The sequence below is a fragment of the Dendrobates tinctorius genome, unplaced genomic scaffold, assembly GCF_039654945.1.
Source record: "Dendrobates tinctorius isolate UK_male_01 unplaced genomic scaffold, ASM3965494v1 ptg000293l, whole genome shotgun sequence".
Classification (NCBI taxonomy): Eukaryota; Metazoa; Chordata; class Amphibia; order Anura; family Dendrobatidae; genus Dendrobates; species Dendrobates tinctorius.
In genome coordinates, this window is record NW_027361960.1 from 26,580,626 (window position 1) to 26,599,500 (window position 18,875).

Consider the following 18,875-nt stretch of genomic DNA (forward strand, 5'->3'; position numbering starts at 1 on the left):
AAAGGGGAAGAAAAAAATGACAGCTCAAAAATCCAAAATTGCTCAGCCAGGAAGGGGTTAAATCAACTCTGATACTATAAAAGTGATGACTTTGTGGCCATCAATGCATCCATTTAGGATGTATGTAAAGTGCTGCGGAATTAATGGCGCTATAAAAGTGAGTAAAATAAATAAATAAATAAAAATATTCATTTTGTTAATAATTGTGTCACGTTAGATAAAAGAGACAGCTCTTAGTCGCCTCCCCTAGCTGGGAGAAAACTGTTTATTAGAAAACTGACATTTTTCAAGTCATTCAAGGGTATGAAATTTTGGTTATAGGGTACTTTATATATACATATATGTATATTGTGGACATATCCATAGTCCTGGACAAGTAAGGTGTTAATCTTTGGGTCCTTCTTCACTTATTTCACATGTAGTTTTATATTCTATATATTCCACAGCTCCATATAGCAAAATTCCCACCACAATAAAACACATCAAAATGTAGAGCTTAATGTACACACATAAAACCGAGCTGTATCCAAAGGCAATGGCAAATCCAATGGATTCCCAGAGGGAGAAATTGGCAAAGGCTGCTTCTTTGTTTTTCTCAAACAAAACACCATATAATGCTGCAAAATAAAACCAATAATAAGAAACATGAGAACCACAAAACCATAAAAAGATGAGCACATGAGTGTGTGCCACCGTTTACCAGCAAATTGTCTTCCTTTACTCTTATGGAACTATGCTGTATTTCCACTAAATAAGAACATTAATTTAAAGCATGGTTCAGTCATATGAACATCATAACAAAAGACTGTTAATTGGTGTTTTACAGTAATTTATAGTATTTCTAGCATCAAAATACCTTTTTCTTCATTTTTCTTTTTTTGCTTTCATGTGTACACCCTGATGAAACAGCTAATCTTTGCTCTCGGCTCTTGACAAAATTGCCTCCATCTTCCCCTGACAGCTTACAATATAGCCCCTTCCCAGTTACCAAGAAGTCTTTCCAAACTATGACTGCATGTAGGGTGTTTCTACCATATTTGATACTGTATGAGTGTAACATAATATGTATAGCATAGATAATGTTTGTGTTCTGTCTCCGACATAATTAATGACTCTTGACTATCTATTTTGATCATTTATATGCAGTAATTTGCTCAGACTATCGATGATGCTCAGTTTGCTATAGATTTTGATGTTCACCGTTTTGGCTCCATCTAGTGGCCAAAGTAATAACTACAGTGTTATTTCTACTTGGTTTCGTTCTTGATTTCCCTCCAATTCCCAATGCATCCTGGGTAGGTTTGCAAAGGATTGTGGTTAGTTCAGCCCATTTCCCTCCAGTCCACCATTTTTACTTCTGCTTGCATACTGGAAGCACCTCATCCCTCTACTCCCCCTGCGTCAGGATCGTAGGTAGGTAACATGTTCCCGCTATAGATCCCTATCTCCCATATTAGCTAGCTTAGATAGTTCCCTTGCTCAGCTATTAGTGCAGACATGTATTTTATGCATATATGTATTTCTATGAACCCGGCACTGATTGTGTTCATGTATTTCTGTTTGTAGTTTCACATCTATATACCTACCGTTCAATAAACCACAGATTCAACTACAGTCTCCATTATTGGACCCCGGTATAGCAGTTTAACTGCTTGTTAAGCTATATGAATCCCTGTTCATTTAGTGAAGACAGGACAGTTTGTATGTTTAATATACACTGTGTGTGCATGTGTGGCATATAAAATAATGGAATGTAACATACAGTGTGTGGGGGGACATAGTGTGTTTGTGTGTATAGCATACAGTGTGTGGGTGTTACATGCTGGGTGTGTTTGTGCATGAAGGGGTTTGAAGTAAGACGTCTGCTTTAATGACACTACTCTTTAAGTAGTCTAAATATAAGATATGTTGTAATAATGTGCAAATGTTATTATGCTATGGTACCGCTTCATCCTTTGATATATTACTAATATTGCTGCAAATATAAGGTGTAGGGTAAGTGTAACACACAGGAACGGCCACTAGATGGTGGGTATTCTAGTTTATTCTATTTATATTCTGTAACAAAAGTTAGGTAGGAGTTAACCTCATAGGAGGAGCTGCTATAGGATAAGTGAGTGTTAGGTATAGGTATAGGCAGAAAGGCGAGCACGCCCGAAGTGTCCACAAGGGCTCTAGGCCCAGGATAACATAGCAGCAACGTAACGTTCCTAAAAAAGAGAAAGAACACGGGCACAGTCAGATGGGTGCTGGATAAGACAGGAGAACCCAGGGAGTTACGGTCTATTAGAGCAGGGAGTGGAGGAGAGAATTACATGGTCCCAAGAGTCGTGCAGGGCACAGAATAATCATAATGTCGCAGATCCTAACTAGGGCTGAAGCTTGCAACTCCGGGGCGAAACAGATGAGTGGGATCCCCTATGTCTTGAGGTCCTACAGAAGTAATACTGCAGTACCACCTAGGGCGCTACTACCCCGTGATGTGCGTGAGGGAAAAGAGCTGAGGAAAGGGAGAGTGCAGAAGGTATGCTGTATGGACTGTGATGTTACTGATGTGCCCGGGACCGGTGAAGAGAAAAGTAAAGTTAATTGTTTGGCTACGGAACCAGTCTATGACTCTATTCTTTCCTGCCTGTACAAATATCTCTCCGAGGATCTGTTTATACCAAGGAATGTGACAGTCACAAGGGGGCATTCTCTGCGTCTGGAGGAGAGAAGGTTTTTCCACCAACATAGAAGAGGATTCTTTACAGTTAGGGCAGTGAGAATCTGGAATTCCTTGCCTGAGGAGGTGGTGATGGCGAACTCAGTCGAGGGGTTCAAGAGGGGCCTGGATGTCTTCCTGGAGTGTAACAATATTGTTTCTTACAGTTATTAGGTTTTTTAGAAGGACATAGATCTGGGGATTTATTCTGACGGAATATAGGCTGAATTGGATGGACAAATGTATTTTTTTCGGCCTTGCTAACTATGTGACTATGTTGTTTATGGTGATATATTCATGTACTGATGCTGGTTCCGGTGATGTATTCAAGTACTGATGGTGGTTTTAGTAATGTAATGTACAGATGATGTTTCTGGTGATATATTCTTGTATTTATGGTGGTTTTGGTGATTTATCCATATACTAATGGTGGTCCTGGTAATGTAGCCACGTACAGATGGTGGTTATTTTTATGTAACCATGTGCAGATGGTAGTCCTGGTGATGTAGTCATTTATGGGTTTGGTGATTTATTCATGTACTGATGGTAGTTCTGGTAATGTAGTCATGAACAGATAGTGTTTCAGGTGATGTATTGATGGTGGTTTTGCTGATGTATTCATATACTAATGGTAGTTTTGGTGATGTATTCATGTACAGATGATGGTTCTGGTGATGTAGTCATGTACTTATGGTGATTTTGGTAATGTAGTCAAATAATAATGGTGGCTCTGGTGATGTAGTCATCTATTGATGGTGGTTCTGATTGTGTATTAATTTAGATGTAGCAACCTTTAATTTATTGTACTTGATACAAGATCATTAAAATTCAAGGTTGTGAACTAAAAATACAGTTATCAAAATTAAGCCATATACAGTCATGACCGAAAGTGTTGGTACTCTTGAAATTGTTAGAGAAAGTGAAGTATTTCTCCCAGATAATTATTGCAGCTACACATATTTTGCTTTACATGTTTATTTCCTTTGCATGTATTGGAAAAGTGCAAAAAAAACTGAAAAAAATGCAAACTGGACATATTTTCACCCAAAACCCCAAAAATAGGCCAGACAAAATTATTGGCACTTTTCCAAAATTGTAGGCAAACAACTTTGTTTCAAGAATTTGATGCTCTTTCAAACTCATCTGTAGCAAGTAACAGGTGTAGGCAATATGAAAATTACACCTGAAACCAAATCAAAATGGGAGAAGTTGACACAATCTTTGCAGTGTGTGTCTGTGTGTGCTACACTAAACATGGAGAACAGAAAGAGGAGAAGAAAACTGTTGAACAATATTAACAATCTCAAATTTAAAAGCCCATCTCTAGAGAGCTTGATGTTCCTTTGTCAATGTTGTGCAATATAATCAAGAGGTTTACATCCAATGGCACTTTAGCTAATCTCCCTGGATGTGGATGGCAGAAAAAAAATGATGAAAGGTTGCAACCAGTATAGTCCAGATGGCGGATAAGTAGTCCTAATCAAGTTCCAAATAAACTAAGCTGTCCTGCAGGGTGCTTCAGTGTCAGTACAAACTATCCGTTGACATTTAAATGAAAGGAGTCTTTATGGCAGGAGACCCAGGCGGACCCCACAGCTAACACAGAGACATAGAAAAGCTAGACTGAAGTTCACCAAAATGTACTTGAGTAAGCCAAAATCCTTCTGGAAAAGTGTCTTGTGGATAGATAAGACTAAAATAGAGCTCTTTGGTAAAGCACATCATTCTACTATTTACTGAAAACTGAATGAGGCCACAAACAAAGGAAAGGTACACAGTACCTACAGTCAAATATGGTGAAGGTTCAAAGATTTTTTTGGGGTTGTTTTGCTGACTCTGGCACTGGGTACCTTGACTGTGTGCAAGGCATCATGAAATCTGAAGATTACCAATGAATTTTGGGTCGCAGTGTAGTTGCCAGTGTAAGAAAGTTGGATTTGCATCCTAGGTCATGGTTCTTCCAGCAGGACAATGACCCCAAACATACTTAACGAGGCACCCAGAAATGGATGTAAACACAGCCCTGGAGAGTTCTGAGCTGTCCAGCAATGTGTCTGGATCTAAATCCCATTGAACACCTGTAGTGAAATCTTACAATTGCTGTTGGAAGAAGACACTCTTCAAATATGAAAAACCTGGAGCAGTTTGAAAAGAAGAGTTGTCCAAAATTCCAGTTGAAATGTGTAAGAAGCTTGTTGATGGTTATAGGAAGCAATTGATTGCAGTTATTTATTCTAAAGAGTGTTGCAACCAAACTTTAATTGAAGGGGGCCCATTTTGGGGGTTTTGTGTGAAATTATGTCTAATTTTTCTTTTTACTCAGTTTTTTTGTGATGTTCCAATGCACACAAATGAAATAAACATGTGTATAGCAAAACATGTATAATTGCAATAATTTTCTGGGAGAAATATTTAATTTTCTGGAACAATTTCAAGGGTGCCCACACTTTCGGCCATGGCTGTATGTGTATTTGCATATTTTTTCTTAACATGTTTAGTTTTAATGGATTAAAAGAGGTGCTATTTGAATTGTCATTTTTTTTATTTTGTTTACTTTTTACTGTATTTGCTAGTCCATTTAGAGCACTTGAACCTGCTGTCATCTGGTCCTTTGTACTATACACAGCCAATCTACAGTATTGCAGCATACAATAAATATCATGGTTTCTTATACATATTCACTTTAAATGGTATTTTTCACCAAGTTTTTACCACTCAATCTGAGAGCAGCATGATTTAGAGACCATGACCTTGATTCAAGCTTAGAGAGGCAGAATCAGAGACCCAGATTCCGCCCAATATCCCTTACTAGGTGGCTTGGTGTAGTTTTCATGAAATTACTGTTTTATACATAGGAAATTATCTAAAGGACTAGTTATCATGCTGCCATGTAATTCTCCAAATTTGTGAGCTTTGAATAACCCAGCCATACAACTCATGGGCAACTTTCTGCTTACGTACAGGGAACACCAAAAGCTGTCAATTAGTGGTGTGGGTGGGGTTTTACAGAGTTCAGCATTCAGAGAATTGGCAGATAAAGCAGTGATTTTATCAAAACTACAGCAAGCAGCCCTGTAAGTGACTGACACATCCCTTGATCAGGGACTCGGCCCTGACATTATACTGCTCTCAGATGGGGTAGGAAAATTCTGGTGACAGATTCACTTTAAGGGTGTGTGCACACGCTGCAGATTCTGCTGCGGTTTCGCAGCAGTTTTTGCTGCTGCGGTGTACAGTACATTATTCCCTATGGGAATAAAAAAACGCAGTGCAGACGGTGCGGATTTTTCCGCTCGGTTTTGCTGCAGTTTTGAAACCGCAGAAAGAATTGACATGTCAATTCTTTCTGCGGATTCCGCTGCGGTTTGCCATCTCCTCCATTGTGGAGATGAAAAACCGCAGGGCAAAACCGCAGAGCAATCTGCAGGTAAAACCGCAGGTCTTTTGACCTGCAGATTTACCTGCGGATTTTACAAAATCCGCGCGGCCAAATCCGCACTGCAATCCGCAGCGTGTGCACGTACCCTAAGGGAAACAGATCACTGGTAAAATTAGCATAAAATATGAAAGAACAATGGTTATAAACTGTTTTTGGTAGTTGCTTTTGGCAAGCCATTTTATACTCACAAGTTAGTAGTGTCTGCCACACTGCATCTGCAATCCCCCATAGTCCAGACATCACAAAAAACACTGCAAAGTTGCCAGTGGCTGGTTTCCATATCAAGAAGCCAATGATACACCCAATATTAATAGCTGCCCCTATTAAAAAAATGGACACGTCTGTTGAATACACTAAAATGATCTAAAATCTGACATGTACAGTATTAGAAAATTGCAGTAATTTCAAATGCAACCTAAACTCTAATGTGACAGGGATTTAATGTGATGTGGTTGACACGTTCTTATATACTTAAAGCCTTTCTCATGCAACATCTTTTAGAAGCTGCATTTGCTATTGGTAAAGAGAAATAATCACTAGAGCTAATGAATTTCATTATTTTTTTTCAAACGTAGCATTTTTTCAGTAGCTCTATGGGATTTCTTGGATTCTCAGGTTAATAAACTTAGCAACAATAGGATTTCAATTAATCACTCATTATGTACAGGTTGTCATTTGTTATATGTTGTGACAATGTTATATTATGCTTCTCCGTCAACTGGAAACTGATTGAGACCAATTAGTCCCAAATAACATCCTAAAATTGATTTGGTCTTCCTCTCTATCGAGAAGGAGCAGAAAGTTTCTCGTAAGCAGAAATAGATCCTCAGCTTATAGTCCCATTTTTCTTCTAGTGAGCACTTCCTAATAATACTAATATATGTATCATTTTATAAGCTGTTTTCAGAGCAAGAGGATTAGAGAGTGCTCAACAAATTAATTTCTGCTTCAAGGAAGCACTGGTCAACTTTCTGGTTCCGATGGTTTCAGATTTACAAAGCACGCAGAATTCCAATTGCCTTCCCTATCGTGAAAGTGGCAGTCTTAACTGTTACTTTTTGGGAAGCTGTAATTAGGGTTCAAGGTGCTCCATGGTCCAAGGGAACCCTGATTTAGAAAGACTTATATAAACTATAATGGCATTCAAAATTAGAAGAGACAACTGTATTAATTGGCGAATGCAGTTTTCAACATGTAGCCAATCTGTTGTACTTAATTGGTTGTTAATTTGAAAACAATTATAGGAATACGATATAGTTAGCATCATAATTAACTGCTGTTACCTAGTAAAAACAAAGGTATTCTCCCGGTATATTGCGTCAGTTTTCCGAATATAGCTGCACATAATGAATTTGTAACACCAAAACAGATGATCACAAAGCCAACATATTTTAACCCCAAGATGCAGGTCACATAAGACTAGAGAATAATAAAAGGAGAAAAACAATATTTAATATCATTATAAACATTATTAATATTTAATAGCATTATAAACTTTATCAAAGAGTGTTCAACAGATTTTCAGCAATGCTTAAAGGGGGGTATTCTCATCGCCAAGATCATATCCCAATATGTATTAGTTGTGCTAATAATAATATTAGCAAATACCTCCAAATAGAATGTAGTATAGTTTTTCTGATTCGCTCTGTCTCTTTCCTCGTGTGAGGACATTACAGGACCTTAGGTATCTATGGTTACAACCACTGATATAGTGATAGTTAGCTAGTTGCTAGTGGTAGTGATGAGCGAACATGTTCGGATAATGTGCTTGAGACCCCATGGCTCCAAGTCTCATGGCTGTGCGAGAGTCGCAACACATTTGTGGATTGCCTGTTTGTTAGGCAATCCCTGCATGTGTTGCAGATGTCGAACAGCAAGACATGCAGCCGCAGAGTCTCGAACATATTTTTGGAGCACGCTCAAGATACCCAGTTAACACCCGGGCATGCTCGGATAACACCTTATCCGAAAACATTCACTAATCACTAGTGGTCGTAACCATGGATACCTAAGGTTCTGCAATGCCTGCAGATGAGGAAAGAGACAGTGAATCAGAAAAACTGTAATACAGTTCTAATTAGAGGTATTTTCTAATATTATTCCTCCTACTACATAATGGAATAGGATTTTGGAGATGGAATGCCCCTTTAAGGGCCTTTAATTAATTATATGCAGAATTTTTTTAAAGTCCAATTTTTTTGTATTGTGGTATTCGCTGCCTTTTTTTGCCTGAACAAGATGTCGTGCGCATATACCCGAAAACTGATACATGTCTCCCAGGTGGTACCAATGGTCAAGAGAACACAATTGGGGGATAATACAGATCCCAGCAGTGCCACCAATTTGTCTCAAACAGCATGAGAATCAAGCACATCCCACCACAGCCACGAATTTGTCAGGAGAGCACAATTTGCCGCCTCCAATCATCAGAACAATTAAGCAATTGACTGACAAGTGATAGAAGAGGCCACGGCTGTTTTCACTATATGACCAGTTATTGGGGAACTCCCAGTGAGCATATAGTATATACACATCCAATTCCAACGCATTGAATATATATATCCTAGCTGCCACCACCAATCGTTTATACAGGCCGATTGGACACCCATTAAAACTTGTGTATGGCTTCAGGGGTGTGGTTTATAGAGCAAGAGGAATTAAGCTATTACATTTTATATATTTAATCTGAACAGTATTCAGTGTTTATAAAAAAAAATACAAAGTTGTTACAATACAATTACATAAAATAACAAGGATAAATAAAAGAAATGTATTAAACCTGTGCCAAGGAAATGGCACTGACTTGTATGTAGGGGAGCTCTTCATTTATGGAAATGGACAGAACTATAGCGAACTGTATTTCGCATAAATAACAATGATTATAGTTTGGTATATGCTTTTATTAACACAAGTCATGCCCATATACCTCCCCTTTGGTGACTTATAGCAGGGCTGGTCATAGTATGTGGCTAAAAGTCCTAAAAGTCCCAGGTGGGAGATATTAATGCCATATTCACCATAAGAATTCTAGCTAACCATAGACAGGAAACATGGCATATATATTGTCATCCATCTTCCCATTATTATTTGGAGGAGCTAGTGTTACCGCCCAGCCCTGTAAGAGAATTCATTATGTTCGCCACTTCATCACGACACTGAAAATATGTCTGTCATATCTATACGATCTATGCCATTCATAAAAACCTTAATATTCATAACTTGGAACTGTAGTCTGTTCGCAGTTCTGTGGCGTAGGGTGGCTAGTGCTGTAAGCCTGTCACCTTCCACATTCTTCTGCAAGATGTTCCTGGAATTTGTGTCAGCTTTTTATCGGATAGTCAACTTTAATTTCCTGTTTGCAGAAGGGGAGTCCCTGCTATAGGGGTCATGTGGAAGTCATAGAGTGCTAGCCCTGCTTCAATGTTCACTTATTAGAACTATGAGATGGCTTTATAGATTTTACAATTACATCTATGACACCTACCCAATTTTATAGATGGCATGGGAACCGATTTACAAATCGTCTCCCAAGCCCATCTTCCCAGCATCTTTCAGGCAGGACAGCCCATCAGCTTTGCCACGTTCGCTACCCTTCTTGTGTTGAATGTAAAAATCGTAATGCTGTAGAGCCAAGTTCCACCACAGTCTCTGTGGATGTATGTGTCTGTATGTATATGTTTTGTGCATGCATGTATCTGTATGGATATGTATATGAACTGTGTATGTATGTATCTGTATGTATGTGCTCCATGTATGCATATGTCTATATGTACGTGCTCTGTATATACATGTATCTGTATGTGCTTTGTAGGAGCGTTTTTCTAGGTTCACATAACTCAAGTTAACAACCAAAGTGATACATATCTCCCCTCCAGTATTTTACCAGTGACTTTATCACAGTATGTATGTGCTTCTTGTATACATATATCTATATATGTGCTCTATGTATGCATGTACAGTGGCTTGCAAAGTATTCACACCCTTGGCATTTTTGATGTTTTACTACCACACAACCTGGAATTTCCCTGTTTTTTAAGGGTTTGCAACAGTTCATGTAAAGAACATGCCTGCAACTGTGAACATGTAGCTTTATTTTTATCATGAAGCAAACAACAAATAGGACAAAAACAACAGAAAATTTCAGGGTGCATAACTATTCATCCTCCTAAAGTCAGTACTTTCTAGAGTCTCCTTTTGCAGAAATTACATTTTGGATAAGTCTCTATGTGCTTTCCACATCTTGCCACAGGGACTTTTGCGCATTCCTAAAGGCAAAACTACTGTAACTTCTTCAAGTTAGATGATTTCCCCTGGTGAACAGCAATTTTCAACTCTGACTACAGATTCTCAAATGGATTAAGGTCTGGGCTTTGTCTAGGCCACTCCGAAACATTTACACATTTTCCCTTAAACCACTCGAGTGTTGGTTTAGCAGTATCCTTTGGGTCTTTGTCTTGTGGGAAGGTGAACCTCCGTCCCAGTCTCAATCACCCCCAGACAAAAGCAGGTTTTACTCAAGAATATCCTTGTATTTTGTACCACCTATCCATCTTCCCCTCAACTTGGACTATTTTTTCTGTCTCTGCTGCTGAAAAACATCCCACAGCATTATGCTGCCACCACAATGTTCCACTGTGGGAATGGTGTTCTTTGGGTGATGAGCTATGTTGGTTTGGCACCAGATATAATGTTTACCTTGGTGGCCAAAAAGTTAAATTTGGGTCTTATCTGACCACGTCACCTTCCTCCATACAATTGGGGAATTTTCCATATGTCTTTTGGCAAACTCAATACGGCTTACTAGAAAAAAACCCTATTCAAAATATAACTTTTAATAAGTGTAATAATAAAACAAGAAGTCTTGATAACCCCTGTATAGAGATGCCTCAGTACAAAAAATATGGCAAAGGGCTACAAAGAGTACTAGAGATTTAATCACAATTTTGCCCAAAAATAAATAACACCATGAATAACCTAGTATCTACCATGAATGTTAATTGGTTAGTGACTGTTTGAATACCATAAATAAAGAAATTAGGCTCCAAAAATTATGGTACTAAATTTAAAAATATGTTTTATTGAACAACAATAATTAAAACACACATGTAGATAGAGAGATGTGTATCTAAAAAGAAAGAGGGACAAAAACAAGGCCATGGAGTATCCAAAACAAATGTCTGAATAGGATGTACCACCTAGTACATGATGTAAACATATTACACTGTGCAAAACAACGCATTAACAATAAGGCAAAAGCATCCTAGTATAGCCAAATAATTTGTCACATAATACTGTGCAAAACAATGCATTAACAACTAAATGAAAGCTCCTTAATATAGCCAGATAAGTAGCCACATTGATAACAGCAGCAAGAGATGTATATGAGAGGTACACAAACTGGAACTGCTCACTTGTAAAAAAGCCGCTCTGACAGCATGCAAGTTTAGTAAGAGCAGGAAATCCAAGCGTGTGATAAATCCCCTTCATACATCACCATAATGTAGAAGCTAGGCACAGTGTATAAATCATTAGTGGAACAAATGGGTAATCATACCTATCATCGGCATGTGGAGTCCCCTGGGCGTCCCTCTGCCCTGATGCGCGATTTGCTGCCGCTTCTTCGGGAGGCGCGTTAGAGCAGGGAGCATACCGGTTTAAATAATGAACATCACCATCTTGATTGGATGAGGAATCTGTGCCACAGCGCATGGGGTCTAACTAACTAACACTGGAGTCTATTACAGCACGTGCGCCATTTCTCCCCAGCTAAAATAACATAACCACAGAAAAGGCTAGTATGGTCTTCACTGGAGACTGTTGTCGCGCATGCGTCAGCTCGTCTGACCCACTTGTGAAACAAGGGGGAAGTGTCGAAGGTGGTCACGTGTCCCTGGCTGCCGTGTCATCAATAAGATGACGTTAGCAACCAGGAAAAACACTGAAGAACGCCATCCACTTCTCCAGCCAGGTCGCGGGCTGCGCATGTGCACTTCTCCTAGTGATAATAATTAATGAAACATAATGACATTTCTAATAGAGCTAGGTGTGTAATATTAGTATAAATTAAGCAGTGAAATAAAATGAAGTGATAAAAAACTAACAATGTATATAAAAATATTCTAAATGTGAAAAACACATAAGAAAATTTAAATATACATCAAAGTGTTATCCAAAATGGATATATATATATACATTTATCAATATAAACTAATTACATGATGTATTTTAAGACCCTAAATAGAGGATCTTACAAGTAAGATCAATATAAAGTGCTAATATAAAGTGCATAGTGACTAATAATAACATATCTATGACAATACATTTCTGTGAATATATCATGAGAATATATACACAAAAAATTCTTTGTTGGTGACACAAATATGCCCATCTAAGACTCATCGACCAGTGGATACAGGCCATCTGGCCTTCTGCTTCTGACTAACGTGTTTGCGGTTGCAGACAATTGTCAAGTGCTATTTTCCAGGTGAATTTTTGAATGTACACGCCACACCCAATGGGCGTGTCTTATGTAAATTCTTGCATATGCAAATGGGTCGCCCTCCTAGGGCTGTGGGGTACTCGGTACCGGGCCGGTCTCTCAGATGGGAATGTCACAGCAGCGGTGACCCGGTCCGTGGCCCTGGGCGCCCAATGTAAAAAGGGGGGAATTTAATGGTGAAATATAGTTGAAATGAATAGTTTGTGATGCCACCTGTGGTGTTTGGCAAGGGAGGTGTTAAGCCGACGCTGCATGCAGATCCTCTGGGACTGATGGTATGGCGCAGCAAAGATGTTATAGCTCCCCACAGGTGGAGCTGTAGTCCCAGGGCAGTGTAGATGTAGAGGTCAAGGGAAGGCGTAGGTGAGGCAATGTCGAGCACTAAGATGTAGCAGTGCCGGGTGTGTTGGCGCAGGAATAAGTGGAGGACACCAGAGGATGCAGCTCCAAAGCTTTACTCACAGTCTGTTGTGCAAACAGGTGCCTGCCTCCGTGCCGTGTCCTCCGGGTCAGGGACTCAGTCAACCTCCAGGCCAGATGGAATACTCCTTTCCCACACTCCGCCAACATGTGCCTTTCTGACCGTCTCCTCTTATAGCGCCTTTAGATGAAGTACTCCTAGTACTGAGTTACACTGGAGTTCCTCCTGTCCGATGTTCCTATGAACTCTACTTGTACGGCAGACAGCTGTAGCTTGCTTCGGGGCTCCTTGCTACTAAGTCCCGGCTCACTATCCAGTTGCTGTTGTGCCCCAAAGTCTGCTGTGGGAATAAAGTGATCACTACTTCTATTCCTCCGGTGTCTGCTGCAGGACCATTAGTATCCATACAACCTCGGGGACCGGGCCGCGGCCTTGCGCTTAGAACTTCTAGGAAGGGTTCTCTTCTAACCCACGTCCTCTGTTCTCTTTTACTCCTCACGTTCCGTACTAATCCTTTCTTTCTATGGAGAATCAGGCTTTCAATCTATGTTACTCTCTCTCTTCCTTTCCCGTGCCAGCAGACCCAGGTCACTGGGATCTGCTGCAGCACTTCCATCCATCTATCCCTCTCTCCGGGGATCTTCTCTCCAGCTCTCCAACCAACTGACATCTAATCCTAAACTCTTCCCGCTCCTTGTAATGTCAACCAACTCCACCCACCTCCCAGCACGTTTCATGTTCCAAGCAGGGAGCCACCAATGGGTGCTTTGCTACACTCCAAGCAGGGAGCCGCCAAAGGTGCTTTGCTACACTACTTTGTGGTGTGGGGTGCAGGTGTTGGAGCGTGGTTGGGAGTCCCCACCTTACCCGGATGGTGGGATACTACACCTCAGGAGGAGGTGCGGTACCTCTGTGGCGACTGAGCCTCAGGGGCACCACACAAACGCAAGCGTATGAATGTGCTTGCGTAAGCATGCGTTCCCATAGAATGTAATGCGCCGTTTAGATGCATTCCTTCCGCAAGCGTCCACATGCGTTTGGAGGCGGCAATTTGCCGCCTCCAAAATTGCAACATGTTGCGTTAGCCGTGCCCGCCGCACAACCCGAAACAACGCATGTGTAAGCAAATGTGATCGAACGCATACAAACGCATGTACCTGCATCCACAACGTTAAAGATAGGAAAACACGATGCATGCGGATGTATCCATCAGAAACGTTGCGGAAACAACCGCGAATGTGAACCCACCCTTAGACTAACTCAAAACGAACCTTACAATTTTTGTATGTAAGTAAAGGCTTTTTTGTGCCCACCCTTCCTTAAAGGCTACCTCTATGGAGTGTACGGCTTTTAGTGGTTATTTGGACAGATACACAGTCTCTGCTTGGCAACTCTGCAGCTCCTTCGGGGCAATCTTTAGTCTCTGTGCTACTACTCAGATTAATATCCTCATTGCCTGATCTGAGAGTTTTGGTGGGCAGCTCTGTCTTAGCAGGTTTGCTGTTTTACAATGTTCTTTTTATTTGATGATAATAGATTTGATGGAACTCTGGAGATATTTTTTTTTCTGTAACCCAACCCTGAATTGGACTTCTCAACAACTTTGTCCTTGACTTGTTTGGAGATCTCCTTGGCCTTCATGGTGCTGTTTGGTTAGTAGTACATCTTGCTTAATGGTGTTGCAACCTCCATTGCCTTTTAGAAAAGGTGGGTATATACTGACAGACCATATGGCACTTAGATTGCACACAGGTGAAATTCCTTTGACTAAGCATGTGACTTATGAAGGTATTTGCTTCAAAAGAGGTGAATACATATACACATGCTAAGTTTTAGTTATTTGATTGCATAAATTGAATTTATGCCTATATTTTTCTCACTTCACTTCACCAACTTAGACTATTTAGTGCTGATGTATCACACACAAATCGGATTACAAAAATATTTAAACACAAGGTATAATGTAATAAAATAGGTAAAAAGCAAATGGGTTGAATACTTTTGCAAGCCACAGTATGTACTTTGTATATGCAAGTATGTACTCTGCGTACGCATGTGTCTGTATGTTGGTGCTTCATGTATGCATTGTGACAAAGTCACTGGCAAAGTGCTGGAGGGGAGATACAGTTCACTGAGGCTATAAGCTTCAGTGATTTGAAACCCAGAGGTTTGCTCCAGCACACTATGTGTTGAAAGGGGTTAATCGGCCATTTTCATGGCTGGATTTTTGTGGACAACCATAGAGCCGGTGGGAAGGTGTCCACCTTATCTCCACACAAGGGTGTGGTTTGGGGTTTAAATGGTCAGCCTCCTGAGGCCTGTGGGACTCCTCTAATGTAGAACAGTAGCTATGGTAGTAGGCAATCCCAGTCTCGGACATCCTTCTTCATGACCTTCTTGAACAAAGATTTCAAGGTCTTGTTGAACTTCTCCACTAGACCATCTGTCATCCACCTGCGACATCTATGGTGATTCATCATAGTTGAATTGGCTCCTGTCTGAGTCTTGTTATCCTCGACTTATGCTATAAGACCCAGAACAAGCTAAAGTCCCAACCTATAATAACCATTTGAAGCAGGTCCTTAACCACCCTGACCTGATACGACTCAGCCCCACAATTTGTTTTTATATTCACTCTGGCAACGGGGGTAGTCATTGATGTCAGGACCATGACATCTCCAGCAAAGCAAGTCATTACCAGTGGCCTTTGGCAAAACCTCAGCAAACCCTTGGGATCTCAGACTCTCCCCAGTTGTAGCTCAACTACCCCTCTTTTGAGATTTAGGCTCCTTCTGGGTACCACATTATGGGGATGCAACACTGCCAGGATTCCTTAGTGACCTCTCATCCACATGGTACCTTTCCATAGGGCCAACCAGGTTGTCTGCTTTCTGGGGGTTTTCCTGGGCAACCCAGGTCTGCGCCAGCCTAGGAGAGGAGTGAACAAATCTGTCCATGATAACCTGCATGACCATCTAGGGTGGAGTGGAAGACTCCGGCTGCAACCACTTCTGTACAAGATGCAGCAAGTCAAACATTTTGGAGCGAGGGAGTATGTCACTACAATACAATATAAATGTGGTATTGCTTTAATTACAGTGACCCAAATCATAAATCTGTTTAATCACTTTTACCGCACTGTGAATGACGTAAAAAGTAATTAAAATCAATACTTGAACTGATGACAGTTTGTTTATTTTGCCTCCCAGAGATTGCAGTAATGCTCAGCTCATATTTATCTACACTGTGAGCCGTGCCATGTGACCAAACAGTAGTTTCCAACAACATATGGGGTACCGTTGTACTTATGAAAAATTGCACAACAAATTCTGTGGTCCAGTTACTCCTGCTTCTCTTGTGAAAGTGAAAAATTTGAGGCTAAAGCAACATTTTTGTGGAAAAAAAAATTCATTTTCATGCCCCAATGTTATAACATTCTGGATCCACCTGCTGGCCCTAGATGCTCACTGAACCCCTAGGTTCTTTTAGGGGTGTAGTTTCTAAATTGGAGTCACATGTTGGGGGTCTCTGCTGTCTTGGCATGTCAGGGGCTCTTAAATTGCAACATTATGTATGCAATCTATTCAAAAGCCAAATTGGTGCTCTATAATTCAAATAGCTCTACTTCCCTTCCCGGCCGTGCTCAAACAGTAATTTCCAACCACATATAGGCACATTCAGGAGAAATTAGACAACAAATTGTGCAGTCCATTTTTCCCTCCACCATTGGTAAAATGAAAAATATAGGGCTAAAGCAACATTTTGTGGAAAAAATGTAATTTTTCATTTTACACCCCTAAATTTCTGTTCTAAATTTCTTTGAAGCACCTGTGGGACCTAGATGTTCCCAATACCCATAGATGAATTTCTTGCCGCATGTAATTTCCAAAATGGGGCCACGTATGTGGGGTTTCTGCTGTTTTGACATGTCAGGGGATCTTGAAATGCAACATGGTGTCCACAAGCTACCGTATTCCAGCCAAAATTGCGCTCTAGAAATCAAATGGTGCTTTTTCCCTTCTAAGCCATGCCAGGCATCCAAACAGTAGTTTCTAACCACTTGTGTGGTATATTCATAGTAGTAATGGCACTACAAATTGTGCAGCACATCTTCTCCGGTTACGCTTGTGAAAATAAAAAAAATTGGGACTACAGTAATATTTTTATGGAATAAAATATTTTTTTCAATTTCACATTCCAGTGTTTTAATGCACTTGTATGTTATATATGCTCATCATACTCCTTGTTAAATTTATTGAGGGGTGTAGTTTTCAAAATTGAGTGACTTATAGGTGTTTTGTACTGTTTTGTCACATCTGGGGCTCAGCAAATGCAACATGATGTCCGTAATCTATTCCTAAATTGTGTTCCAAACTTCAAATAGTGCCCCTTCAATTTGGAGCTGTGTGCTGAAACAGTAGTTTCTAAACACATATGGGGGTGTTGTCGTGGTCAGGAAAAATTGCATAACAAATTGTATGGTCCAATTTCTCCTGTTACACTTGTGAAAATGAAAAATTTGTGGCTAAAGCAACATTTTGTGAAAAATAATTCATTTTTTACTTTTTGTCTAAATTTATTTTAATTCTTGTGAGTTAAACTGAAGTGGCCCAAGTTAAATAGATTTTGTAAGTTTAGAAAGAAAAGGGGTCCACTGGCGCCAATATTCAAATGAATAGTGGTTTTAAAGGGAATCTCTCACCTCATTTTTGCCCTATGAGATGCGGCCACCGCCATCAGGGGCTTATCTACAGTATTCTGTAAAGCTGTAGATAAGCCCCGATGTAACCTGAAAGATAAGAAAAACGAGTTAGATTATACTCACCCGGGGATCGGGTCCGATGGGTGTCGCGGTCTGGTCCGGCGCCTCCCATCTTCTAGCGATGACGTCCTCCTCCTTACTTCTGCCGCGGCTCCTGCGCAGGCTTACTTACTCTGCCCTGTAGAGGGCAGAGTAAAGTACTGCAGTGCGCAAGTGCCAGACCTCTCTGACCTTTCCCAGCGCCTGTGCATTGCAGTACTCTGCTCTGCCCTCAACAGGGCAGATAAAGTACGCCTGCGCAGGAGCCGCGGCAGAAGTAAGGAGGAGGACGTCATCGCTAGTGAGGTGACAGATTTGCTTTAAGCAGCCTGCTTGGAGGACAATAACCACCTATTGTCAAATTGTTAGATTTTGTAAGTTTGATTGAAAAATTGAAAAATTAAGCTAAAGTTTTATCTTTTCTACATTTCTAACAAAAAAAGTTTAAAAAATTATGCTGATGTAAAGCAAACATTCGGCAAATGTTATTTATTAATTATTTTTAGTGGTGTGACCATCTGTTTTAAAGGGAATCTGTCACCTACTCTTTGGCGGGCGATGAAAACGAGGTTCGTCCGGTCCGATGGGCGGTGTTCCCGATGTGTGCCGCCTCCCCATCCTTGCCCGCCGTCCGCAGGTTATTGCTGAATTGGAGTAGGTGTATGCCATTTTTTGCGCATGCGCTATGCATTCATAGCTATTGCGCACACAGTATGCTTTGCCCAACCGCGGGCAAAGCCGAAAAGCCGGACTGCGCATGCGCCGGTTAACTAAGCCCTGGAACACAGCAAAATACTTCCGGGGCTTAGTTAACCGGCGCATGCGCAGTCCGGCTTTTCGGCTTTGCCCGCAGTTGGGCAAAGCATACTGCGCGTGCGCTAGCTATGAATGCTTAGCGCACTCGCAAAAAATGGCGTACACCTACTCCAATTCAGCAATAACCTGCGGACGGCGGGCAAGTATGGGGAGGCGGCACATATTCAAATTTCTAAAATTTGCCATTTTTTCAAA

At 40.6% G+C, this 18,875-nt stretch overlaps 1 protein-coding gene across 1 annotated transcript in view; it reads right to left on the bottom strand.

Moving 5' to 3' along the window:
- Nucleotides 1-233: 233 nt before the first annotated feature.
- LOC141072933 (protein unc-93 homolog A-like) overlaps nucleotides 234-18,875 on the bottom strand; it is a 91,022-nt gene continuing 72,380 nt past the window's right edge. The window contains exons 8-10 of the mRNA XM_073560205.1: nucleotides 7,427-7,562; nucleotides 6,332-6,463; nucleotides 234-617 (exon numbers count right to left, since the gene is read on the bottom strand). Of these exons, the coding sequence (XP_073416306.1) occupies nucleotides 385-617; nucleotides 6,332-6,463; nucleotides 7,427-7,562 (501 nt within the window). The 3' untranslated portion in view covers nucleotides 234-384. The remainder of the gene's footprint in view (nucleotides 618-6,331; nucleotides 6,464-7,426; nucleotides 7,563-18,875) is intronic.